Raw genomic sequence first — 27675 nt, 5'->3', positions numbered from 1 at the left:
AAATATATATAAAAATGTAAACTTATTTTATTTCATCTAGTTTCAAAGCTTTAGCTTAACCTGATGTGCTAAAACAACTAAAACAGAAATAAAAACTATATAGAAAAACTGAATTGAAATGACAAGTACTGAATTGAGCTCTCTTTCGTGTCTTTTTGCACTTGAGCGGTCAAAAACTGTCCGCTTTGGCGAGTAAAGTGTGTGTATTGTTAGAGAAATGCTTACTTAATGCATTACAATTGAACTAAATTACATTTTAGTCAACTAAAACTAGACTAAAACTAAAACAATTTCCGATGACTAAATATGACTAAAACTAAATGCCATTTTAGTCAAAAGACTATGACTAAAACTAAATCAAAATTTGGGTGAGGAACAACATGAGGGTGAGTAATTAATGACATAGTTTTCATTTTTGGGTGAACTAACCCTTTAATTTTACGATAAGTATGCGATTGTGATGCGAAAAATGGTTGTGTTGTATTGTATTATATTCTGTATTGCATTATATTATTATTAAATATAACAAATTATTGTTATTACTTTTTATTTCATTTATTTACTTTGAATAGTTTTTAAAATGGTAGTTTTGTCTGCAGCAGTGTCTGAATACACTAAATTTCACTCACTTTTTCCTTATATAGTGAACTGTCACATTCTCTACAGTATATAGAGAAAGAGTACATAATACACAGTATATAGTGAAACAAGACAGCTGTTTTGGACACATGAAATGAATAAAGTGCACATTAAATGTCTCAACACAAAACCAAATGGTATTTGTGTGCAGTTTGAACTCCGTCTTTGTCACTCCACTGTGTTTGTTTCTCCACTGGGCAGCTCAATGAGTATGGGCAGATCATCCGTGCTGTTTGGCAGGAGTTGGCATTTCCGAGTCGTGGGTGAGAGTATGTGTGTGTGTGAAAGAGACAGGGAGCAAAGCTGAATGTGTGTGGGAGTGCCAGTCGTTGCTCTGCAAACTGGACCTTTTTCCGTGGTTCAGCGAGGTCAATGGGTTCGTACAGGCCATACCCGTCCAGCCCTTGTCCTTGAACTGCAGCAAAAGCGCAGAGCTTTACAGCCACCTTTAACGCTGCGCCGATCAATGGGAGAGTGAGGCCCAGAGACAGCCTGTCTGTAAGAGAAAAAACTTAATCAGGAAATGAAACCATACTTCATGAGCTTCCCTCAATGAATGGCCTGATTTTGGCTGCATACAGGAGATTCTCTGGTTAAATGAAGCAGACGTGTTTGAAAATGAAACTAAACCTTTAAGTCAATTGGATAAAGAGAAACTTTTAATGCGGTGTGAGTGGTTGATGGTCTCCCTGCAGAAGAGTTTGAGGATGATCAAACGCACAGGCAGCGGATCTATCTGTACTCAATTAAAGGCAGGAGTTGAGCTGAGTGAATGAATGCTGAAGCAGTAGCAGGCCTGTAATACCTCTGAGGCAAAAAGAGCACATGACTAGACTGCTCTCTCTCTCTCTCTTTCTCGTTTACATGGCTGTGGCAGTGAAAATTGAAAAAATCCACTATTTAAACTTTATCCAGATATACCCACCCACCCTGTCTGTTTTCAATTTTTGTGGATGATGGCTGCTTAAAGTGAATTTGATAAGCTTTATGGAATATGATAACTAGAGATGTCAAAAGCACTGGTACTTTTGACATCTCCAGTTGTCATATCCCATAAAGATACTAATATTAAAGAATGAAAGGTCTTTCTGCAGTATTTGTAGTTTGTGTGTGTGTGTGTGTGTGTGTGTGTGTGTGTGTGTGTGTGTGTGTGTGTGTGTACTCTGTAAAGATTGCTTGTGCATTGTGGTGCTGCAGCTGTGCACGTGAATAGTCATATGACCTTTTTGATGAAAATGTCTTGGGAATTGATAGTCATTAATATTAAACAACAAATAGAGAAAAGAGAACTATAAAACAGAGAACTGCTCTCTATTTAAGCTGCTAAATTATTTCTGTGCTTACTGAATTAATCAATTTAGTTTTAAATAATTTAATTTATTCTTTTTTTACTTGATTAATTGATGCAATGTTTTCTAAATAATATTATTATTAATAAAACATTTTTAATACATTTGATTCATAACATTTTAAAAAAATTAATATAGATAAACTTTTTATTTAAGAAGGTGTGTGTTCAATAGCATATTAGTTTTTTTGCCTTGGTATCAAAATTGGTATTGAGGCTCATGAAGTTTTGGTATTAATGACTGAATTTTACCTTATTGACTCAATGATGAATCACAATGAACTGAAATGTTATACTGGAATATTTTTTACTATTATAACTGACACTAAATTTAAGTCTTGTTGTCCATCTTGATTCATCTCAAACATGCCTTTCTTTCTTCGGCCCTACAGATCCTGCCACGCCCTGTTCCCACATTTTCTGAGAAGAAACGGGAACAGACTCCGGGAAGCCCATTGGCTGACCTGCAGCAGTTCTTCACTGGCAAGCTTTATGTCCTTGTGTACCAGCTAAAGCTGCCAGCTGAAGAACTGTTGTGGTTGGCTCTTTCCTGGCACCCCAGCGCAGAGATGGCGATGCAGAGGTAACGGCGTCACGGTTCAGGCTTTAAGTCGTTCCAGACAGTCGATGAGGCTGTCTCAACCATTAGACATATCCCATTTTTGTCCCTCCAGCAGCCTGCTCACGTGAGCTGCCTGAGCTTGGCTATTCGTACTTCTCAGGCATAAACAAAAGCTACCGTACGGGGTCCATGCTGACTCAGCCACATTCCTGGCCCGGTGAGGTCCCCTTGCCCTTATTTGGGTGTGGAGCAGGCAGGGAGTGGCATTCTGTACTCTCAACAGAGCTAACAGAGATGGCCATCTTGCTCTTCTGCTGTAGCAAATGGTGGCGTGTAGTAGGCACAAACATTGAGTACTACTGAAAGACGAATTATATAGATGTTTTTGTATATTCTGGAGATGTGCCCAGGCTTTGGCGTGTTTGTGTGTTGAAACGCGCATAGGTTCTCCAGGGAATGACTGATGAAAGACTGCAGAGTGTATGTAACTTCCTCTTTTCTCTCCGAGGTCAATCTATGGAGTAAATATTTTGTGTGTGTGTGTGTTTGTGCTTGTGCACGCTATGTACAAATCTGACCTTGGTCGACAGGTCGACATATATACACACCCTTGTCACGTAAACTGACCTTACGCAAGCCATAAACTCTTCAAGGCCGACTTCTTCAGAAAACAGGATATGAAAATTCTTCCCTCTAAAATCCTCCCAGCCAGATGAAAACTGAGAATATTCTCGGCATTTAGCAGAACCAGATGCCGGAAATATGCTGTTTTTCTCCCTGCAAACGTGTACAAGAACATGCCACTCTCTCATCAAGCTCTTGTACGTCACACTGTTTTGCACATGTTACCGTACCTATAGTTCTGACCTCCATCCAAGGGCTTCTTCAGGTCATGGATGAAGATCGCCTACGTGATCCGCTCTAGTCTAATGTCAATCTCCTCTCAAGTGCATTAAAAGATTGTTGAGGGTCGTCTCATCTGCTCTTAAAGAAACGACACACATAAGAAGCTCGGCCTGTCTGTGTTGCAGGTGCACTTAGGCCGTAGATAGTACGCTACTGTCAGAACATCTCGCACTAACCCTCTTTAGAGTCAGATGGTGAAGTTATCAGATACTTTTAGATTAGATTACTAGGAAGGTCCAAATGAACAGGCTTTCAATATGAACAAAATGTAATTTCAATGATGTGCTGCTCAAGTAAAAAAATAAAATGGCTTTTGGGAAAACATGCCTTGTTTATCTTCACTTACAATGAAATGTGTTTTTTTTTTTTTTTTAATTCTCTATGAATGTGAACATAAGTTATACATGAGAATATACATTCTTGAGTTGTATTTTTGAAATAGTGTGGTAGACTAGGGATAATGTTGGAGCTGTTTTACAGTTAGGCTGATGACCTCGTCTTCAAAAAGGTCACTTTCGAGCCTCTGTCCCACCACTTAATATAGTGGTACTAATTGATTTAACTGCTAATTGTGAAACAAAGCACTGTTAAATCTAAATATAATTTAATTTACCATTGAATAGTGCCTCTCAAAGAATTCTTTAAAGGAACAGGCCTGTTGGCAACATCTGATGCATACTACGATTCCCTATAGACTTGTAAGTAGATATGCTGGGGTTTTTTCTTAGTTTTTTTGTGGGGGGAGTTGGTTGTTTGGTTGTTGGCTTTCATATGAGGGACAAATAGAAATATTTTTTTGTAGACCGCTTTTGTTGAACTGGAACATTCCTTGAATGTGAGATGGGTCACAGAACCCTTTTTGTTGAATTAAGCTTGAGCTTGAAAGGGCCTCACATGTGCAAAATAATCCCAAATGGCAAAGGTCAGATACCTCACATTTACTCTGCACCAGGGTGAAGGGTGCTCAGATCACCCATCAGAGATCATCAATGTACTTTCGACACTTAAGATAATGTTCAAACCAAATAGGGTCATGAAGCCAAAAAGCACACAACTGTAAAATGGACAATATCTGGAGACTCAATTATAAAGTGTATAACGATCCCAAATGTGAATGTACGACAGGTTTCCGGAACGTTCCTATAAATGATTATATAATGTCTGTATGCACAAAAAAAACGTCCCTAAATGGATTCCTTTTTAAATTGCAGGTCATCTTAAATTCAATTGTTATTATAAGCAGTTAAAATGTTGCTCATTTGCGCATATAATTATATTAATTCATATTGTGATTGCCTAGTTATCTTTACGTTTTTATAATGTTGAATTAATTAAATTACTGGTAAATGAGCGGCAAAATGTTTGCACATATGCTCTTCAGTTGACAGTATATAGTGACAGTATACAGACATTTTCACATGTCTTTATAAATCCTGATTTGTTCCTCACTTTTAACACAGGTTAAAATCCATGGAATTGAGGATCAAATCTGATCATACATGTGTTTTATAATAATTATAAGCTCTGGAGTTATTATTATTTGTCTTTTGGTTAGTTAAGGAATTTAAAGATTCATTGGTACACCATGTTTCACACACCATGTTCCACACTCATTCACACCAAATCTGTTCACAAAACAGAAGCCCATTTGGGTGGACTGATGGAACATTTATCTCCACATGGACTGCTTGGACACAAGCGAGCAAGAGAGAACTGATCCAGGCTTGGTGCAAAGGGGTTTTTACAACTAGTCTAAATTCCCCCGTCCGCAGGGTTAAAGCTGCTTAACCAGATTACCTTGAGTTCCAGACAAGCAGGAGATCATTCACCTGACGAAACATCCGTGTCGCAACGTTGTTCCAGCATCCCGCAATCCTGTCTGACCTTTGCCCTTAAGCTTGTGGCACGCCGGTGCCTTTTTCCTATTACCGGGTCAATGTACCACAGTCTGCCTGTTGCACAGCGGGTGTCATGTAACCTGTCTGACTGGTAAGTGGCACAATGTGTAATTCAGTACTGTACAATGGCCTCAAGAGATTGAGGGTGATTCATGGTGACTGTTCGGTCTTATGGCCAAGAAGAAAATCTTTGCTTAGTAAAACAGTCACATGGAATGTTAGGCTGTCACTCTCATTTATAGCATGTACACTACAGGGCTCCATATTTATATATCTGCATCCCACCTGATCTTTGTGGCTCATGTCATTGACACTCACTGCAGGAATGGCCTATGGCCCAGATTTCCAGCGTCTAAATGTTCCTCGTTTGTTTAACTCAGTGCTGACATACATGAACCCTCCTTTTACATTTTGACAGTGTGCTTTAAAGGGAGAGTACACCCAAAGATGAAAATCATTTACTCAGCTTCATGCAGTTTCAAACCTGTATGACGGATATATTGCAGAATGAAAATGGACAGTGATTTTTTTTTACAAGCTTAAAAAAAAAGAAAAAAGTGCCGTAAAAGTGGTTCAAACAACATATGCACTATTTCAAGTCTTCTAAAGACATATGAACATTTAGCGTTGCTTGAAATGAAAATTCACCCTGTATATTTTGAAATTGCATTTCTGAATGATTCATCATTTTTAAAGTTTATTTTTTTAACCTTGTATTATCTCATTAGAATATCATAACTCAGTCTTGTGAAATGACAGACTCTCTGGTGACATGTCAGACTTTTCCAGTCATTTAGTCCACTTAAACTCCGCCTCTTTAGCCGCTTTTCCACCGTCGGGCCGAACGGTTCTTAGAATGATTAAGGAATGGTTCCAGTTGTGTGTTTCCACTGGAGCCTGGTACGGTACGGCACGATTACTAACCGTTCTTAGCCTGGAATTCTTGGCATGGTTGTCTAACTGAATCGTGCTGGTAAAATGCGTAAAGTGACGTCGACACACAGGATTGGTCACTTGTCTGTTGTCTGGCTACCAGTTTCTCCGTAGCTGGCTAAGCGCTCTATTTGAGCGACGTAAACACAAATTAATAATAAAATTAAAAGAAATATCTAATCATCCACCATAACGCGGTCGTTATTACATCTCATATCATAAATAAACCATTGCGTTACCAAGGCAACAACTGACACTTTTATATTACATTCCAAAGAGCGGCCTTTATCAGCCCCACAGTGGAAAACGAAACCGGAAACGTACTAGCTGGTCCGGATCGGCACGGAATGGAACGGTTACGCAATGAGAACCGTTCGGACTGATGGTGGAAAAGTGGCTTTTCTTACTGTAAGCTCTCATTCAGATCTGTCTCCATCCAATCAACCATCGATGCATAGAACCGAGTCTCCGCCTTTTTTCGATAATCCGTTTTACTCGGATGTACGCCATTTTAGGAATCCACCAGCTCTTTCTAATTAACCCCAAGGTCCCTTCACTCAGCGGCCATCTTTGAAACGCCTCTCGGGCATTCAAGTGCAGCTCCTATCTCTTTGAATGGGGAAACATGAAATTCTCCAAATCTGTGTGACAAGCTTTCGATAAATTTCATATTTGAAATCACCAATGAAATCTGACAACAACTGTCTCATAAATTTTGTTTCTAAACGCTCAAATCATGACAAAAAACAGTATTTTCCAGGCTGGATCAAGCTAATGCGCATGCGCAGTCCTAAATGTGCGTCTCTTTAGGAAGCGCGCGTCTGACTGTTTCTAATGGTTGCTGCAGTGACGCGATGACTTTACCAATCGGCGATTGGCTCTTATTTAGAAGGCGGGACATATTCTGCCATATTGCACGTTGCACTTTCTCCCATTCATAATAATACGAGTGCACCGTCTTTCTATATATAAAGTCTCTGCTAACCCTATAACTCACTAGCTTGGGTATTTATATATCACGTGAGCTAGATAATATGTTCAATACTGTAATGTTTTGCTAATTTGTGATTAACACGTTTGTAGGTTATGATCATAATTTACCACAAATATGCGTACTTGCCCTTAAACTTTGCCTTATTTTTTGTGTATAGGGACGTTTTAGGGGCTTCAATTCCTGGTCAAAAACAAGCGCCCAGGTCCACATTCAGGCCTTGTGATTACAGCCGCTCCCACAGTCTGGTGAATTCATTAGATGCTGCTGGAAAAACCCATATGCAGGGTGTCTGAGGGCCGGATGACTCAGAGCATATGTACACCCACCAATGTATGAGTAAGTAACTGGCCTCCTGGTTAAATGAAGCAGTGTGATACATATAGCAGCACACAGCCAGCAAATCCAGAAATAGCCAGGGGAGAGACTCTGTTTGGAAAATACTAGAATGAAAAGGTGAAAAATTGATTACATTTCAGAGAAGCAATGGATGGAGAAGGTGAAGAATGAGAGTGGAGAAAATACAGGCAGTTGAAATTAATTTTGAAACATTAATCTTTCATCTTTGTACCTTCATGATTAATCCTAGTGGTGACATCATCACAAGACCTGTCCGCCAGACGATTCCCTTCTCTGTTTAAAGGCTGGTTATGTAATTCCATGGAAAGTCTGACCGGGGCAACTACACGAGCTAGACAATCTCATTAAAGGGACATGATGCCTCTGTGTACGTCTCCCTCACAGTTGAGCCACATGTCTTTTTTACATCACTATTATTTCCTATTGGGTACATTTCTGCTATGTAATTCCTTAAATATTAATGAATAATCTGAAGAAACTAGAAACATGTTTTTAAACATTTTATTTTAAGGTGAAATAATTGTGCACCTTCATTTTCAAAGATGCGTTCCTTTTCTATTTTTTTTTTTTTTTTTTTTGGGCAATGTACCATACTCTTTGAAGTAGATTGTGCGACTGTGTAAATTCCACCACGTCACTGACACGCTCAGACCATATAAAGCTGTTCTGCAACAGCGCGGTTTGAGGAATGAATGTACTAGTTCCTTTTTCCTCTTGAACAGTATGTGTCCATGTGAACAGGGTGACATGACAAGCAACAGCAGCATGGCATGGTGCCTAGCGCTATTGTTTAATGAAAAAGGAACAGTGGCGTTTCCCACACTGGCTCATTGTTGCTCTCAGCTGATCTGTCTCAACGGGCTGAGGCCTGTCAAACCCTGCGTTTAGGTAAGTAGTGCTATTTAAGCAGTAACATGCAGGAGAATGATGTTGTACTGAATTGCAAGGCTGGGATCTGGTCGTAGGCATGAGGCTGTTGTACACAATACTGCTGATAGTACAAAATAGTTCAATAAACAAGAAATTATACTGAGTAACTTATATTTTACAAACAATATTGCCAGGTCCTTTTATCTATTTGTGTTCCACCAACGAAAATAGTTACAACAAAGCGACAGCAGAATTAACACTTACATCTCTAAGCAACAGTACCGGCTGTTTTTGTTGATGAATGAATCAGTGTTTATGAACTAATAGGTTGATTAAATGATTCAATGACTCATTCATAAAGACTGTCACTTTTTGTGTTCCTAAATTAATCAGTTTTTCCAATGAAACAGTTGAATGTATGATTCAATGACTCACTCATAAAGACAGTCACTTTTTGTATTCTAAAAAATGAATCAGTTTTTCCAATGACTGTTGAATGTTTGTATGATTAAATGACACTCATAAAGACAGTCACTTTTTGCATTCCTAAATTAATCTTTTTTTTTTTTTAATGAAACAATTGAATGTATGATTCAATGACTCACTCATAAAGACATCACTTTTTGCCATCCTAAATGAATCAGTTTTTCCAATGAAACTGTTGAATGTATGTACGATTAAATGACTCACTCATCAAGACTGTCACTTTTTGTGTTCCTAAATTAATCAGTTTTTCGAATGAAACAGTTGAATGTATGATTCAATGACTCACTCATAAAGACAGTCACTTTTTGCATTCCTAAATTAATCAGTTTTTTTTAATTAAATGGTTGAATTAATGATTTAATGTATGATTGATCTACTTTAGACATTCTACAATCTATAAACAACTAAATGTCAACTAACTCTCATTAGAGTATTAATAGACTGTCTGCTTAATATCTGCTAACACTTTATTTTGATGCTCCCCCAACAGATATTCTACTGACTATAAGTAACTTTACAACTACAAATCAAATTATTCTACTTACACAAACCCTAGCACCTAATCCTAAACTTACAGTCTACTAACAGACTACTAATACTCTAATAAGAGTCAATTGACATGGACAGTAGTTGGCAAGTTACTTATAGTAAGTAGAATGTCTAAATTAGACAATCGAAATAAAGTGTTACCTGAACGTAATCTGAACGTATACATTTGACGTCGTCATTGTTCTTTGATCTAGGAGCATCAGTTTCCTTGCTTCACTGCCATTTACAAATCCTCTCCCATGGCCTCATGGGATAGTAAAGTGTCCATTAGATGAGCACATCAGAATCTTACTGGAAGTAGTAAGTCACCTGGGAACTTTTTGTCTACTATTAAATACTGTGAATTCTGCCATACAACTCTTTTCACATACTGTTTTTTTACCTACTATATAGTAGAGAAGTGTGAGTTTGGGTGCAGCTAACCACTTCCTGAAAAAATGTGTTTTTTTGGTTGAACAAATGATTTAATGGATTCATTGGTTAATTAAATGATTCAATAACTCACTCATAAACCAGTCACTTTTCACAACCTACTGTTGTAACTATGTAACCAGAGACAGCGAAGTCAATCAACTTTGAGGTTGAAAATGATCTATTGTATAATGGGGGTGTGAGTATTTACTATTCATTGCAAATATAGCCAACATGCATATTAACAGAAATTGTTGATAGCTGTTTGCCAGCACACGTTAGATTTCTCTGTTACCAGAGTAGCTTTTAAAATTCAGAATAGATTGCAACAAAGCTTTTTTCTTCATTTTCTAAAACGCTCTGGCATTCCCACACACACGCTCCCTCAAACTCTCTCACGCTCTTTCTCTTTCTTGTGGCTAATTGACCCATTTTTCCAGGGGAGAGGTTTGCGTTTGATTCAGAGAAGGTCAGTGAGTGCGTTTGGGTGGGTCTGTGGTCTAAGATGTTGGCACAAGCTCTCTGAGGCCCTCACCTGAGCCCTTCTCTCGCTTCCACACCCTGCCGCCCTCGTGATCTGTGTATTTATGTTTATTTATAACATTTCCCGTGAACCATGACAAGTATACGCCTTTGTTCACCTGTGAAGACTTACCTGACACTGCGAAGCCACTGGGACACAGGAATGAAAAGTATGTGGCGCTACTCTTTTGAGAAACTGCTCTAATTCTAGTCTTGACCTCAGATTATTTCTAAGAACATGGATTTCTGACACTGGGGTTCATTTTGATATTACATCATCATTTAAACTGAGTTTTCCATCTATTTGTTTTTCATTTAGAAGATTTAAAGGTGGAGTTCATGTGTTTTGCGATGACTCCAGAATCACATGAGCCACATTCCTCAGCCACATTGCTACATAAACACAGAAGATGTTGTGTTATTCCACAACTTCCCTGCTGCCTGCATTCTTGCGAGTGGACTGTTTAGTGGACCTTTTGCTCTGGCTCTCTGCATGGAGGAATGTGATAATGCATCCCAGCTTTGGCTTAGCCCTGCGGCTGGCCGCCTCGGTCTCTGGCTTCCCAACACGTGTCTGGCTCTGACTCTGCTCCGCTCTGGCCCCCCCGGAGACCTGCGGGACCTAAGAACACCACACACTGCGCACTCCCTCGAGAGATCTCCTCTCCAGCATCACACTAGCAGCACATTCAACGACATCTGCGTGACTGAACACTTGTGACCAAATGTCAAAGGCCTGGACGAGCGGCGTGTGTGTCTGTGAGGTGGGGTTTACGATGGAATGTCTGTGAGGTTACAGTGTTCAGGTTTTCAGGCTGGACACATAAAATGAGATTTATATGAAGAGGATTTGCTGGCGTGCTCTCTTGAATCCACAATCTTAAGAGGGCTTTGAAGATGCTACTGTAGGACTAAACTGAAGTACACTATGGCATTACACACTGTAAAAAATAAATCCGTAAAATAACAGAAAAAGTACTGGTAGCTTATTACCCGGACATTATCAAGTAATTTTATTAATAAAAAAGGCATGTCTGTTAACCCTTAAAACAACGCAATGAAGTTCAAAATTCAAAATAGGCCTACAGGTAAAACACCTGTAAAAAAATAAATACAGAAAATTCCGTCAAATTAATACAGTATAGTGTGCCCTGTTTTTACGGATTTTTTAGCGTGTAGAACAGTACCAAAGAGTAAGAATAACATTGGTTTCAATGAAAATAAAAGCAGGAAAATTATGTGATATGCAAATCTGTCACTGTTAGTTTTAGTTTTAGTTTTTTTTTTTTTTTTTTTGTTTTTACAGTGGAATTATACTACTTTTTTTATCTTTGTGTATTTTCACAATACACACAGTACTTGTACTGTGTTTCAGGCATCACTGTTTTGAAAGATTCTATTATTTTACCCAAGGCTTAAAGCTGTTGTCCGTAACTGTTTTTGGTTAAAAATTATCCAAAATCAATTTTTGAGCAAGTACATAACCAGCCAGTGTTTAAAACTATCTCCTTACCTTAGCCCGATTCACAACGGTAAGCTTGTAATAATGTTTTCTAATTCGGGTGGTACTGGTGGGTTTCCGCGGGAAATTCGAGCATGCAGCCGTTCGTCTTTGCGTCATTACATCACGTCTGTTTACATGAAGAAGGAATCCCAGCTAGTAGGCTAAATGGCATGTGGAGGACGCTGCAGGTGGCAGATCATCTATAGCCTTTTCTCACAGCAGCTGAAATAAATTAAACTTATCATTTTGATGGCGGATTGTATGGTATGACAAATGAATTAGAGATTAGACTGTACAGAAATTGAAATCTACAGGTAACGCTAATACACACTAAATACACGTAATCACGCAATGCTGATGATGTTAACATTAATAATTTGAGAACAAAGTATAACAATAATAATAATTTGAACGGTTTGATGTGATATGAGCTAAGCGATCATTAGATTTAATCACCGTTGGTAGCGCGATTTATTGTAATGCTTTTTTTATCAATTGGTCAGAACAAAAGTGGCAGATATGTTACTTACTTGTTGACATTTTCCGGTGAAAATTATTATTTTGGTCATACTTCCAAGAGATTCCGAAGTACAGTATCCACTGGTGCGGTGACTGACAGTAAACATTCTCCTCAAAACATTAATCCACGAGCTGAGGAGCCGTGTCGATACACTTCACTTCACTGTAGCCTATATGTGCGCTGGTTCGATCCTTCCCGTGTTCTGACCGGTGTCCGAATTTCAGTCAAACGCAAGCCCATTCATTCAAATGATTGATAATGGAAAATAACAAGCGCTTCCATTTCAGAGTCCCTGTTATCAGATCTGCTGAAGATGTTGCTGTTCATGTTTGCCAGCGCAGGACATTTTACAAATCCAGACCAGACGATGTTCTACGGCCATGTCCGTAATAAAGAGTAGCCTATCCATGTCACACAGTACAGTTAGGTTTATATTACTTAACCCGTGATATAAGATTTTGGCCATAACTACTCATTCAAATCATTCATCCCAGTATCAACTCCAGTAGGCTATACTATTTCAGGCACACCACAAGGTGTCACTGTGGCCTCAACGCTTCGCTCTCGCCTACTCTGAGCTCGATTGCTATGTCTGAGGTAAACCACAACCCTCCTCATTACCCTACGGACAAAGAAATGTAAAAATACATAAATGTAAAAATAAAAGAAAAGTAGAAATAAAGAAATGTAGAAATGAATAAATCTGGAAATAAAAAAATATGGAAATAAATACATAAATGTGGAAATAAATGAAAATCTAAATGAATAAATGTATAAATAAATAAAAGAAAAAAATAAATAAATGTGGGAAAAAATAAATATGTACATAAATAAGGAAATAAATGTATAAATAATAATAATTATTTTTTTTTATTTTTTATTTTTTTGCTTTTCTATGTATATTTATTTATATATTTATTTATTTATTTGTACTTTTTTACATTTCTTTGTATATTTATTTATGTATTTATTTATTTTTAATTTTGGCAGGCTTGGGATTCCATATCACTGAAGCAGCTCCAGTTAGCAAGTGCTTTCGGTGTGAGAGTGCAAAACTTTCCATGCCTTCAGCCTTTCGCGCTGATTGGCTGAACTCACGTCTCCCAACAAATCAGATGGGCGGAGGGCGGAGCTTGCTCTAGGTCACAGAGTGGTGCGTTCGGACAGAGGTGGCTGCATCAGAGCCAAATAGCGCATTTTAAAATTAAATTATTTTATCGGCAAATCGGTTTTGAAAATGACCGATACCGATAACCATAAAAATGCTTAATATTGGCGCCGATAATAGGCCAGGCCGACAATCGGTCACACTTGTGCTCCTCGCGGTCAAAATTTACCGCATTGGAAATAAATGGGAGACGAATTTCATCTAGTGAAAACTTTTGGTACTGCGGCAAAACATGCGGCCCGGGGGATGATTTGAACAATAATAAAAAAACAGTTATGCATGGTCCACCGGCCATAAATCCGAACGGTTATTTGTTTTATTTTGGCCAATATCTATTCTGGACTTGCAAACAAACTGCTTTGCAATAATTTCCCAAACTGTCGTTTGTGTGGAAATATTACGAAGTCTGTAAACAGAACGTTAACACAGGCACATGCTGAATACGGATGCAAAGAGAAGAACACAGAAGCGCCAGCAGAGCGAATACTGCACCAGGCCAAGCTCACTGTTTGTGAAATATAGGAAGAAAAATATAAATATTAAATTGGGTTTTATATGAATGTAACTTAGAAGCGAACTGTCTTTAGAAAAGTTTCGATCTCCGTATAAGTAGCCTATTTTATAAGCACAGCGCTGCTTTGTGTACAGCGGTAACCAAGGAAACGCTATGTCGCTGCTGTTCCACAAGCGCCACCTACTGTTAGAGAGTGAATTTGCATTTTCATTCAGTCTGTCTGCTATTTTTGTTTTGTGCATGTGTCTTATGTAGCATAATTTCACAAAGCTATAAAGTCAGACCATGCTGTTTTTTTCTGTAAATCTTGAAATTATACAATCTAATTTAAATGCTCATGCTCAAAATGCAGTGGTGCCTGTATACCAAGTGCCTACACACATTTTTTGTTTAAGGCCAGTTTGGCCTGTTATAGAACATATAAACAACAAATTAATTAATTAATTAAAGAAAAAATTGGCAACTGGTATCAAATTTCCTCCAAAAAAAATTGGAATTGGCCATAAAAAAATCAATATTAAAAAATATTAAATAAAACATTATTTTAAAAATGTAATAAAGTCTTTTCGCAGTAAAAATAAATGCAGTTTTCAAAGAGTAGTGTGTTTTTCCTTGCAAATGAATGTGCAGTACAGTACAGAGAAGGGTGACCTGTCTGTGTGTTAAGTAATGCCATGCTTAGAGAGTATTATGACCAGACTCTTTAATGATAAGGCTTTGGCCCGTGGAGTGTCCGTGTTGTCTGCCATAGATCTGCTGTTGGAGACTGCAGGTCTCTAAAGTGCGAAGAGGTTAAAGAGCATTTAAGGTTGAGAGCTGGACCATCTGATTCTACAGCCATCCCAGAATATCCCGCTGGTCAGCTGGTCTCCCTGAGTGACGGAGCTTATAGAATAGCTCGTCCCACATGATGGTGGGAAGGTGGCTGTGTCAGCAGGCACTCGGTGTGTGAGTGTGCGCTCATGTGCCCTTTGTACTGCCTGCTATGCGCAGTGGTATGTATCTAAAGGTCGAGGGGAGGTACATGAGGCTCCAGCGGGGAGATATCGGGCCACTCGTTGCCCTGGTTCCCAAAGGCGAAAATGACACTGTCAACTTTGAATTTATTATACTGTCAGGAGTTTGTATCTTACAGTATTATATCAGGGAATTCAGAATAGTGTCATATCAAGTTTTCTTGTATATATGAATGCATAAATCTAACTTAAGTGACAGTACTGATTACAGAAGCATTCTGGGGTTAAGTGAGTTGCTCAAGGGCGCAATAGTCACAGATCAGGTTTGTGATCCCAGTAACTCTCCAGTCAACTTTATTTGAGAATAAACTGGCAACCTTGGTGTTTCAAGGCTACCAACCTATGAGCCATGACTTTTCCAGTTGTTAATTATAGATAAATTTAAGAACAATGTCTAGCCAATGACATGTTTCTAGAAAAATAACTATAGGAAAATGTATATCCATTACAGACTTTACCATGACTTGTTTGAGTTTGTTACAGGTTTAGACATTTTGAAACATTGTAAAACATTTATGAGGAACAGATTAGTGTTCAATTTTACAGGTGTGTCTTTGCAGGCCCAGGCAGCTCTGATCAACTCGGAACAAAGTGGAACAAACAGACACCCCCCTGCTGGAGCTTACAGGTATAACACACACTCACCTCACTGCTAGGGATTTTACAACTTCATCTATCTATCTATCTACCTATCTATCTACCATCTAAATGAGCTCATTTCAAATTTGATGCCTGCTACAGGTCTTAAAAAAGTTGGCACGGGGGCAACAAATGGCTGAAAAAGCAAGACATTTTGAAAAGATTCAGCTGGGAGAACATCTAGCAACTAATTAAGTTAATTGATATCAGGTCTGTAACATGATTAGCTATAAAAAGGGATGTCTTAGAGAGGCAGAGTCTCTCAGAAGTAAAGATGGGCAGAGCTGTGAAAGAGTGCGTAAAAAGATTGTGGAATACTTTAAAACCAATGTTCCTCAACGTCAAATTGACATTGAGGAAATCTCATCATCTACAGTGCATAACATCATCAAAAGATTCAGAGAAACTGGAGAAATCTTTGTGGGTAAGGAACAAGGCCGAAGACCTATTGGATGCCCGTGGTCTTCGGGCCCTCAGACGACACTGCATCACTCATCAGCATGATTGTGTCAATGACATTACTAAATGGGCCCTGGAATACTTCCAGAAACCACTGTCGGGAAACACAATCCGCCGTGCCATCTGCAGATGCCAACTAAAGCTCTATCATGCAAAAAGGAAGCCATATGTGAACATAGTCCAGAAGCACCGTCGTGTCCTGTGGGCTGTTAAAATGGACTGTTTCAAAGTGGAAAAGGTCAGACAAGTCCAAATTTGACATTTTTGTTGGAAATCATGGACGCCGTGTCCTCCGGGCTAAAGAGGAGGGAGACCTCCCAGCATGTTATCAGCGTTCAGTTCAAAAGCCAGCATCTCTGATGGTATGAGGGTGCATAAGTGCATACGGTATGGGCAGCTTGTATGTTTTGGAAGGCACTATTAGTGCTGAAAGGTATTTAAAGGTTTTAGAGCAACATATGCTCCCCCTCCAGATGACGTCTATTTCAGGGAAGGCCTTGTGTATTTCAGCAGGACAATGCAAAACCACATACTGCAGCTATTACAACAGCATGGCTTCGTGGTAGAGGAGTCCAGGTGCTGAATTGGCCTGCCTGCAGTATCTTTCACCTATAGAAAACAATGGGTGCATCATTAAACGAAAAATATGTCAAAGATGACCACAAACTCTTCAGCAGCTGGAAACCTATATCAGGCAAGAATGGGACCAAATTCCAACACCAAAACTCCAGAAACTCATAACCTCGATGCCCAGACGTCTTCAAATTGTTTTAAAAATAGGAGATGAGATGCTACACCATGGTAAACATGGCTGCATCCCAACTATTTTGAGACCTGTAGCAGGCATCAAATTTGAAATGAGCTCATTTTGTGCATAAAATTGTAAAAATTTCTCAGTTTAAACATTTGTTATTTTATCTATGTTAACGGTTAGTTCCTGTCCCTGATTCATGATAAAACACGGCTATGACCGCTTCACCCAACGGTTCTGTGTATCACTACACAACACCCTTAGCAACCACTCTTAGCAATGTAATCTGTATGTTCTCAATTGATATTGTTCATCGAAGCTTACTGTATTATGTCGAAGAATGTTGTGAGAAAGAGATCGATTGAACGAGTTTATTACCTGCATTCAGATTTAGCATTTTCCTTCAGGTCAGTCCTATGTTCATAATAAAAATCTGTTTAATTGTCCGATGTATCATCTTGTCCTTTTAACATTTAAGGGGTTCTGACAGCACTAGTCAAAGCATTTGTCAGTTGCGTCTTGTTCCGTTTTTAAAACAATTCAGTCTTTTCAATATAAAAGTCTTCGCTACCTACTGACACACTCATAAAGACAGTCTTTGCCGCCATCTAATGGTGTAAAAATGTAACTTCTGTTGCTGTTCACGGTCAGGGACTATTTTTTCCGGCAGAAGGAAGGCTTTTAGAAAAAGTTTAACTTACTTCATGAAAGTTGCATTGATACATATTTCTGGCTTTAATATTTGTATTGTGTGGTAACCGTTTTATAAAAGCAATAAGGTACGCCTGACTTATTCACGATACAGCACAGCCTCTCATACCTTATTGCTTACTAAAATATTGGCTCATGTGATTTGAAAGTTTTTTAGTTTTCATTTTATTCAAATTTAAAAAACGTCCCAACATTTCCAGAATTCAGGTTCCATCCATCCATCCAACCATCCGTTTCAGGATGAAATTAATGCACACACCCGAACACAAACACACCAACACCAGTGTGTGTGAGCTTGTTATACAGGGATATCCAGGGCTCTTTTGATTCAGGACCTGTCATATCTGTTGTAAAGGAACAGTGATGAGAGGCTCAGTAAATCATGTGTGACGGAAAAGTCTGAAAGAAAAGCACAGGATGTGTGAAAAGGCCACAGAAAATGGGCTCCCTGAAGGGGAATGGCATCTTATACCACTTCCACTCCTAAGACAGGATGTTTCCTACACTTTTCATGTAGTGTCAGGTCAGCACAGTGTGTCACATTATGACAAGGCTGGATGAGAATGACACACACACAGACACATGCAGTCACAGCAGCACCTGTCTGTTCCTGTGCGCTCCTCATCTCTTTATGAATACAGGATCAAAGCTTAATTCTGAGCCCAACAGTGAGTGTCACATTACATGAGCGGATCACTGATACAACTTCAATATTCAGGTTTTCATCGTAGCATAATTTCAGTGGAGCACATGCCGTTCTCCACGTGGCTGCACGACGCAGCACGCGTGGGTGAACTGACGCAGTCTCCATGACTCACTCTGACACCAAACCTCACTTACAGCATCATTAATGTCCTTCTCTGCGTCTGTGGCAGGTGAGCAATCGCAGAGCTGCAGAGATCAGACCCACTTGCAGCCATCGCACTGCTGCCTCTCCACTGAAGGATCCATCAAACAGCCATGAAAATCTCGAGAAACTCAATTTTGAATAAATTAACCTGTTTAGCTCTGCTCCAGAAACACATAAGATATGGCCATACTTTATTTCTACTCTAAAAAAAAGAAAAAAATCATTGTCTACACTAAAGTTAATTTTTTTGTAATGTTCATTACAATGAAAATTGCTACTGAACAGTAGGAACATCCAGAAAATTCTGTCATTTTATTCTCTTCAGTATTATTATTATCTATTAGCGCAAATAAATACAGTATATATATATATATATATATATATATATATCTCGATAAAGATCAAGTTGGACGATATGCTCTGGTTGTGGCAAATATTTAATATAAATATAATGCCATATTTTCTGCTCTGTCACAGGCTAGAAGTCAAAAAGCAATTATGGCACCTAAAGATCAGTTTAGCAGAATCCAGTCCTTTTTGTGTGTGTGTGTGTAATTAGAGTAACATCAAGTCATAAATCATAAAAACGCCATAGAAAACCTTTAAGTATGAATAGGTTAACTATGTCAAAAACAGTGAAACTGTATAATACATAGGCTCTATGTCATTAACATTTTTAATTAATTGTTTTACTTACAAGGTTGTTTTAAAATTAAACATGGCACACATTTCAGGAAAACAAACAACATCATAATGCTTCTTTATGCTAGATTCAAGCTTGTACCCATGGCAACATGCTGATAATTTAGCTTTTAGCTTTTGAAGCCTCAGACATGTCTAGTACCAGACGTACCACCGTTCAAAAGTTTGCGGTCATTTATTCAGTAAGGATGCAATAAATAGCTTAAAATTAAAGGCATTTATAATGTTACAGAAGATTTTTATTTCAAATAATTTCTGTTCTTTTGAACTGTCTATACATTAAAAAATCCTTTATAAAATATATCATGGTTTCTACAAAATATTAAGCAGCACAACTGTTTTCAACATTGATAATAATAAGAAATGTTTCTTGAGCAGCAACTCAGCATTTTAGACTGATTTCTGAAGGATCACGTGACACTGACGACTGGAGTAATGATGCTGAAAATCATCACAGGAATAACATTTTAAAATATATTAGAATAGAAACGTTATTTTAATAACATTTCACAGTATTAGCCTACTTTTATAAATAATGCCTTGGTGAGTATAAGAGAGACCCCTAAGTTTTGAACGGTAGTGTATCTAGTACTTCTAGGTGAAGCTCACAGAAACATTTGATGAGGAAACCTTCACTTCTGTAATATGATATAAGATAAGCTATCTTTACAACGAACTACTGTATAACTATTAGCTTTTTAACTAAACATACATAATAAATAAAATACAATGATTAAGAAAGTACTTTGTTTTTGATATAAAGCAAGACATGGACAGACGAGTGGCATTCTGTATCTGAAAAAGTCCTAAATTATAGCAAGATAAGATCTCAATGTTTGTGGCCAGCAGAGGGCGATACATGATTTTAAATAGACTTGTGGCGGCATACTGTATATTGCCTTGCAATATTTAGCATTGCACGAGATTTCAGGAATCAAACATTCTGTTATTTTTACAGGAAATGTACAACACCCTCTTAACATGCTTCAAAGCATCCTTAAAAAGACAGATGTGACCAGTATCAGATGGCTACAGAATGTGCTACCTTTTATTATAAGCGGATAACCGTCCCGTGACGATCACAAAATGTGTTTTTACACTTTTGAATGTACAATATGACGGTTGGGCCCCTCCCTGATTCGTTTGTCCAGTAAATTCAATTCGAAACCCCTGTTATTAATATGGCAGAATCTAAGAGGGGTTCAGATATGTGATTGGCCAGTACACAATGTTCAGACACGGCTTGTAAAAACAATAATTGCGTTTAATTTGGCGTCTCTCTTCCGTAATCCAGGACAGTCTTACAAAACGACAATAAGCAGATGGGTTGCTCTAAAAACGTTTGTCTCGGCAGGGGCTCGGCACCGGCAGCGCTGTTGTGATCCAGCTGTCGGCCACATGTGTGCGATGGGGTCGTTGAGTCCATAGCTACCCAGCCAGCTCTACATCATATCATTTCTTTCAGCATCGCTGCGGACCACAATGCTGTGATGAACTGAAGGCGACTGAAGAACCTCGGCTTAGTCCAGAAGGTTCTAGGCTCTTCTAGTTGGAGATGGATGTAGTGGGAAAATGCTGAGGAAAGCCCTTCTGTGGATGAGAAGGTGGGGCTGTTGGGCCTAATCCTGTTATCCCAACCTTCTTAATCCAGCTCCAGTCAGTGTTTACACCTCTTCAGTCACACAAATACAAACACACTTCCAATTCAAATATATTGCAGACATCATGGAGGACAGCATGATACTAGGTGTTGAAGGGATCAAGAAGACCATCTTGCATGGAGGGACCAGTGAGAAGCCCAAATTTGTCACAGGAACTAAGGTAGCCTACAGCCTCACAGTCCAATATACATAAACTGTTCCAGGATGTGAGTCATTTAATTGTTTAACTAATTTAATCTAGGGATCATGTATTTTTTTCATTGCACATGTAACAGGTTGTCTTTATAGGATTATAGAATGCATTTCAGAGTAGATTTCCTGGCTCTTTAATGTCATAATAAGTTCATCTTTGCACTTGTAGGGAATGTCTGATTTCAAATAAGCATAATATATATGTGATCCTGGACCACAACACCAGCCATACGGGTCAATTTTCTGAAATTGAGATTTATGCATCATCTGAAATTTACAAAATATCTTCATGGAACGTGATCTTTACTTAATATCCTAATGATTTTTGGCATAAAAGAAAAATTGATAATTTTGACCCATACAATGTATTGTTGGCTATTGCTACAAATATACCTGTGCGACTTATGGCTGGTTTTGTGGTCCAGGGTCACATATGGGCTTGTAAGAGATATAGGGGATATTATTAGTAATGGCTTCTAGATTGTTTTGTGGAAATAACAGCAAATTTAACCAAAAAGAACCAAATACAACCTTTCTAACTTCCATGTTGCTTACAGGTGACGTTCCATTTCCGCACCCAACTCTGCAATGATGATCGCACCGTTATAGATGACAGTAAAAAGGCGGGTATGCCCATGGAAATGGTGATCGGGAACATGTTTAAACTGGATGTCTGGGAGACTCTGCTCACGTCCATGCACATAGGGGAGGTGGCTGAGTTCTGGTGTGATGTCATCGTAAGTATATTGTGGACCTCCATGTGTCAGTAGGGGAACAAACTACTCAGGGGGAATAAAACCTTGCAATTAAATTTAAATTTAAATTGGAACGAAAGGAATGGGAATTTATCAAAAATCAATAATTATGATGATTAAATAAATGTTTAATTGTTTAATGAACATTAATTATTATTAAGTATAATATGTATTGTACTTGTCGTATTTGTTGTATTGTTAAAACCTACAAGTGCAATTATATGAATTTAATTGAATTTTACTCCATTTTATATTACTTCCTCAAATTCACATTTTACTTTCAATTCTACATCCTCTTGGCTCCTGCAAATTCTCAATGGTGAAAACTTAAGTAATCAATATATGTAATATTATATAAATATGCTACTGTTCAAGAGTTTGGGGTTGGTACGATTTTTTATGTTTTTGAAAAACTCTTATGCTCACCAAGGCTGTACAGTAAAAGCAGTAATATTGTGAAATATTATTGCAATTTTAAAATATTTTAAAATGTAATTTATTCCTGTAATGGCATTACTCAGTGTCACATGATCCTTCAGAAATCTTTCTGATTATTTATGTTAAAAAGAGTGGTGCTGCTTAATGGTTTTGTGGAAACTGCAATACTTTTTTCAGGATTCTCTGATGAACATACATTGGAAATACAATTTTTTGTAACAATGTAAAAGTCTTTACTGACGGTTGTCAATTTAATGCATCCTTGCTGAATAAAATAGTTGATATCTTTAAAAAAAAAATTGAACAGTAGTGTATGAATAATTAGACTGTATGCATAATTTACTCCTCAAGTTTGAATGAGGGTCAAAAAATCCATTAAACAATTAAATACCATTTAACAAATGCCCAGGACACTCATTATGAAAGTAATGTCAGAACAGTATTTCTGTAATTAAAGCTGAAGTTAACTGATAGCCAGTAAAAGCTTTCGGATGAGACATGGTGACTGAGATTTCAGTCACGTACCTTTATGGTTGTGGAATACCACAGTGAGTTCCAGACTGAAGCGCGTCATGCGTTAGCCTGACGGAAAGCTTAAATCTTTACAAAATAGGATTAATCCGAGTCTGTTCCACATGGTATAATCATCATTTACAGCTGCCATCCCAGCTCCAGCACATAAGATAGATTACTGTGGCTATAACACCCTCTAGCCTTATGGGAATGCCAAGATTTACAGACATATCTGAAACGTAAACACACTTTCAAGCTTTATAAAAGTACCATGCCTTGGAATTTGAAATATTTGCAGTTAATAAATGTAACTTTTAGACTTAAAAAAATGACTTATTTTAAGGTTTAGCAGTCATTATGTATTCAGTGTTTAATGTTTTCTTTCTGTGGCCGAGAAGCACACCGGATTATATCCAATAGTGGCAAAAAGTCTGCGGCGTATCGCAGTGGGGAAAGATCCAGTGGATTGGCACATTCACACCTGCGGCATGGCCAATATGTTTGCCTACCACAGCCTGGGCTATGACGATCTGGACGAGCTTCAGAAAGAACCACAGCCTCTTTACTTTGTAATGGAACTTCTGAAGGTCTGAATTCAATATTATTTTTTTAGGCTCATTGAGAAAAATATTTGCATTCATTTTGAAATGAGCAGATATTTTGTCACTTACAATACGTGAAGAAGAGGTTCAACACACTGCATTTGCTTATAAAGAAGGCATTGCCGCAAGGTTTAAGTCTAAAGACTTTCTTCAGGCATTTAGGAAGATTTTTAGACTGAAACGTTGCAGTGCTAATAAATATTTCAATTATTCTTTGCAGGCTACAGCGGTGTGCAGGACCTTGTCTTTATTAAGATAATTGCCATATGTGCACCAGCTTTAACCTTTCACAACTGTGTATTTATGTATCTGCAATATGATTTGGGCTGAAATATATTATTCAACTAATGGCCTGAAGTAGATCTGTGCCAGACCATTGCCTACTGTGCTTCAATTCACAGGAGCAGTACACAAAATGACCACTAGGTAGAGCTAGGGGATTATTTTCAAACCCATTAATCCTCTTCTTTCAAGATACCCATACTATTAAATGGAAATTAATTATATGTGAGAAACTTGCTAAAATAATCGATAATGGTTTCAGGTACAGCAGCCCAGTGAGTATGACAGAGAGTCCTGGGCTCTGAGCGATGAGGAGAGGGTGAAAGCGGTACCTGTGCTCCACGGTCAAGGGAACAAGCTCTTCAAACAGGGCCGATATGAGGATGCCACAATGAAATATAAAGAAGCCATTATGTGTATCAAGAATGTGCAGACAAAGGTAAGAATACACCTCTGCAGCTGGTTTTTAATACATTCAGTAGCTTAAAAAAAGACTATATTCTGAGAAAAAAAATTGTTTTGATCATGAAAGGATAGATTAATAATACCACTAATGTAATATTAATGAAGCATGGCATGTCTCATTGAATTGACATATGTATGTTTCTTCAGGAAAAGGCATGGGAAGCTCCCTGGCTGAAACTGGAGAAGATGGCCAACATGCTCACTTTAAACTACTGTCAGTGTCTGCTCCGCATGGAGGAGTACTATGAGGTCATCGAACACACAACTGACATCATCAACCAGCACCCTGGTGAGTAACTGTAAATCGTCAGTTCTCCCACCATTTATAAGGAGAAGATAATATCTGATGTGTTTCCCAATGTCATATGCACCAGCTGAAAGCATTCTCTGTATTTCGTAGGGGCGATGAAAGCCTTCTATCTGCGTGGCAAAGCGCACATGGAGGTGTGGAATGAAGCCGAGGCCAGAGATGATTTCATGCGAGTGCTGGATCTGGACCCTGGCATGAAAAAGACAATCAAGAAAGAGCTTGCAGTTCTCAAAATGAGAATGGAATCAAAAAATGAGGAGGACAGACTGAAATACAAGGGCATGTTCACAAAAATAGCAAGAGAGCAAGAGTCTCTAGAGCTGGAGATCCCAGATCAAGAGATTCCACAGCAAACATCACCAGATCAAGAGAGTCCAGAGGAAGCACCACTAGAAGAAACTGCTGAAGAACAAACAAACTCATTGCAAACAACTTTAGAGCAAATAACTTCAGCACAGTCTGGTCCAGAACAAACACCTTCTGAGCTATTAAGCTCTGATCATGTGATCCCAAAACTCAACAGCTACTCAATAACTCAGAATGTAACTCCAGAACAAACTACCAGAGAAGATGCTACTCCAGAACAGTTACAAACGTTTCTGGAGCAATCGACTTCTGAGGAAACATCACCAGAGCATGCGACTCCTGAGCCAACATGTCCAGAAGAGGCAGACCAGGATCCAGTATCTTCAGAACAAACGACTCCAGCTCAAATGACACCAGAATACTCAACACCAGTCAATGAGTCTTAAGCATACCAACCAAGAGAAGTACAACTATGATGGTGTGGGGCCAAGTTGAATCCTTTTGACCTGTTTTACTTAGCAATCTTTTGTCTGATGCTTTTCATGTATTCCACATAATGTATGACTTCACCATAGTGACTGTAGTTTTGCCAATCATCCAATAAAATAGTACTCACTCAATTACTGTTGTGGTGGCTAATTCGTCAGTAGCATTTTGTGTCTCAAAATAAGAGATTCATAAACTTGATGATAATTCCTTCTCATGTGCACCAGACTTTATGCATAGGCAAACAGTCCTGTAAAGAATTAAATAATATCAAATGTAATAATTAATCATGTTTGAGCTATTTAAAAATTTTAACTGAGTAATTAAATGTATTTAGTTAATTGAGGTCTCCTGGATTTCTTGATTCTCAAACATGAGTCAGATTGTTTTTGCCATTTCAAGAAAAATTCTGCCTTATGCTGCAGAAATAGTTGTCACAACATAATACACTGCTCAAAAAAATTAAAGGAACACTTTGAAAACACATCAGATCTTAATAGGGAAAAATATCATGCTGGATATTTATGCTGATATGGACTGGGTAATGTGTTAGGAACGAAAGGATGCCACATCGTTTGATAGAAATGAAAATTATCAACCTACAGAGGACTGAATTCAAAGACACCCTGAAAATCAAAGTAAACCATAAAGTTTGTATGGCCCCCAACGTGCTTGTATGCATGCCTAACAACGTCGGGGCATGTTCCTAATGAGACGACGGATGGTGTCCTGGGGAATTACCTCCCAGATCTGGACCAGGGCATCACTGAGCTCCTGGACAGTCCGAGGTGCAACCTGGCGGCGTCGGATGGACCGAAACATAATGTCCCAGAGGTGTTCTATTGGATTTAGGTCAGGAGAGTGTGAGGGCCATTCAATGGTATCAATTCCTTCATCCTCCAGGAACTGCCTGCATACTCTCGCCACACATGAGGCCAGGCATTGTTGTGCACCAGGAGGAACCCAGGACCTACTGCACCAGCGTAGGGTCTGACAATGGGTGCCATTGTCTAGCCTGTAGAGGTCTGTGCGTCCCTCCATGGATATGCCTCCCCAGACCATCACTGACCCACCACCAAACCGGTCATGCTAGACGATGTTACAGGCAGCATAACGTTATTCACGGCTTCTCCAGACCCTTTCACATTTGTCACGTGCTCAGGGTTAACCTGCTCTCATCTGTGAAAAGCACAGGGCACCAGTGGCGGACCTGCCAATTCTGGTGTTCAATGGCAACTGCCAATCGAGCTCCACGGTACCGGGCAGTGAGCACAGGGCCCACTAGAGGATGTCGGGCCCTCAGACCACCCTCATGAAGTCTGTTTCTGATTGTTTGGTCAGACACATTCATACCAGTGGCCTGCTGGAGGTCATTTTGTAGGGCTCTGTCAGTGCTCATCCTGTTCCTCCTTGCACAAAGGAACAGATACCGGTCCTGCTGATGGGTTAAGGACCTTCTACGGCCCTGTCCAGCTCTCCTAGAGTAACTGCCTGTCTCCTGTAATCTCCTCCATGCTCTTGAGACTGTGCTGGGAGACACAGCAAACCTTCTGGCAATGACATTTCACGAGTTCACACTTACAAATAATCAGATAGTAAATAGTATGCGTAATAGTATGCGTATTTGGCGTGCTGTCCGAGGAGAGGGCTCCGAGCTCGATATTTGGCCCGAACCCAGAGTACTCCCCCCATATTCCGGTTAGGAAAGTAACTAGGCAAGTGTGAGGAGACGGGGTGATGGAGGGATGCTGCAAAACTGTCAAGGAATATGGGTGAGTCGACTGTGTCTATATACATGCTTTCACTCATGCTGATTGGGTAGATATGTTGATTACTGATTGCTAACAGCTGGCTGAAATGACGTGATGATTAGTCAGATTATTTGAACGCTGCTCCTCCCGAATTTTGTTAATAAAACATCATGTATTGATGTGCCATTCTGGAGGAGTTAGACTGCCTGTGCAACCTCTGTAGGGTCCAGGTATCGCCTCATGCTACCAGTAGTAACACTGACCCAAAAAGCCAAATGCAAAACTAGTGAAAAACAGTCAGAAGAAATGAGTGGGGAAAAAAATGTCAGTGGCCTCCACCTGTAAACCCATTCATGTTTTGGGGGTCGTCTCATTGTTGCCCATCTAGTGCACCTGTTGTTAATTTCGTCAACACCAAAGCAGCTGAAACTGATTAGCAACCCCCTCTGCTACTTAACTGACCAGATCAATATCCCAGGAGTTTAACTGACTTGATGCTATTCTCTGATTAAATTTTTTTTTGACTGTATAAGTCACTTGTTAGAAATCCATTACTGACCCTGATTTACAGATTAACAGTGGATTTTCCCCATGCTAAATATACA

The 27675-nt window shown here is 38.9% G+C and overlaps 1 protein-coding gene across 5 annotated transcripts in view; it reads left to right on the top strand.

Moving 5' to 3' along the window:
* The window catches only part of aipl1 (aryl hydrocarbon receptor interacting protein-like 1), a 38157-nt gene extending 12701 nt beyond the window's left edge, over positions 1–25456 (top strand). The window contains exons 3-11 of one of the 5 annotated variants that reach the window (XM_051863127.1): positions 7438–8525; positions 15758–15825; positions 20775–20913; positions 21030–21130; positions 21720–21899; positions 23267–23455; positions 24015–24191; positions 24365–24506; positions 24618–25456. In XM_051863127.1, the coding sequence (XP_051719087.1) occupies positions 21035–21130; positions 21720–21899; positions 23267–23455; positions 24015–24191; positions 24365–24506; positions 24618–25279 (1446 nt within the window). In that variant the 5' untranslated portion in view covers positions 7438–8525; positions 15758–15825; positions 20775–20913; positions 21030–21034 and the 3' untranslated portion in view covers positions 25280–25456. Of the gene's footprint in view, positions 1–7437; positions 8526–13355; positions 15826–20663; positions 21131–21719; positions 21900–23266; positions 23456–24014; positions 24192–24364; positions 24507–24617 lie in introns of those variants that run through there. The other 4 variants (XM_051863123.1, XM_051863125.1, XM_051863122.1 and 1 more) reach the window with 4 other exon arrangements.
* Positions 25457–27675: the final 2219 nt, after the last annotated feature.

The sequence above is a fragment of the Ctenopharyngodon idella genome, chromosome 15 (genome assembly GCF_019924925.1).
Source record: "Ctenopharyngodon idella isolate HZGC_01 chromosome 15, HZGC01, whole genome shotgun sequence".
Lineage (NCBI taxonomy): Eukaryota > Metazoa > Chordata > Actinopteri > Cypriniformes > Xenocyprididae > Ctenopharyngodon > Ctenopharyngodon idella.
This window is presented reverse-complemented; position numbering and strand designations above follow the sequence as displayed.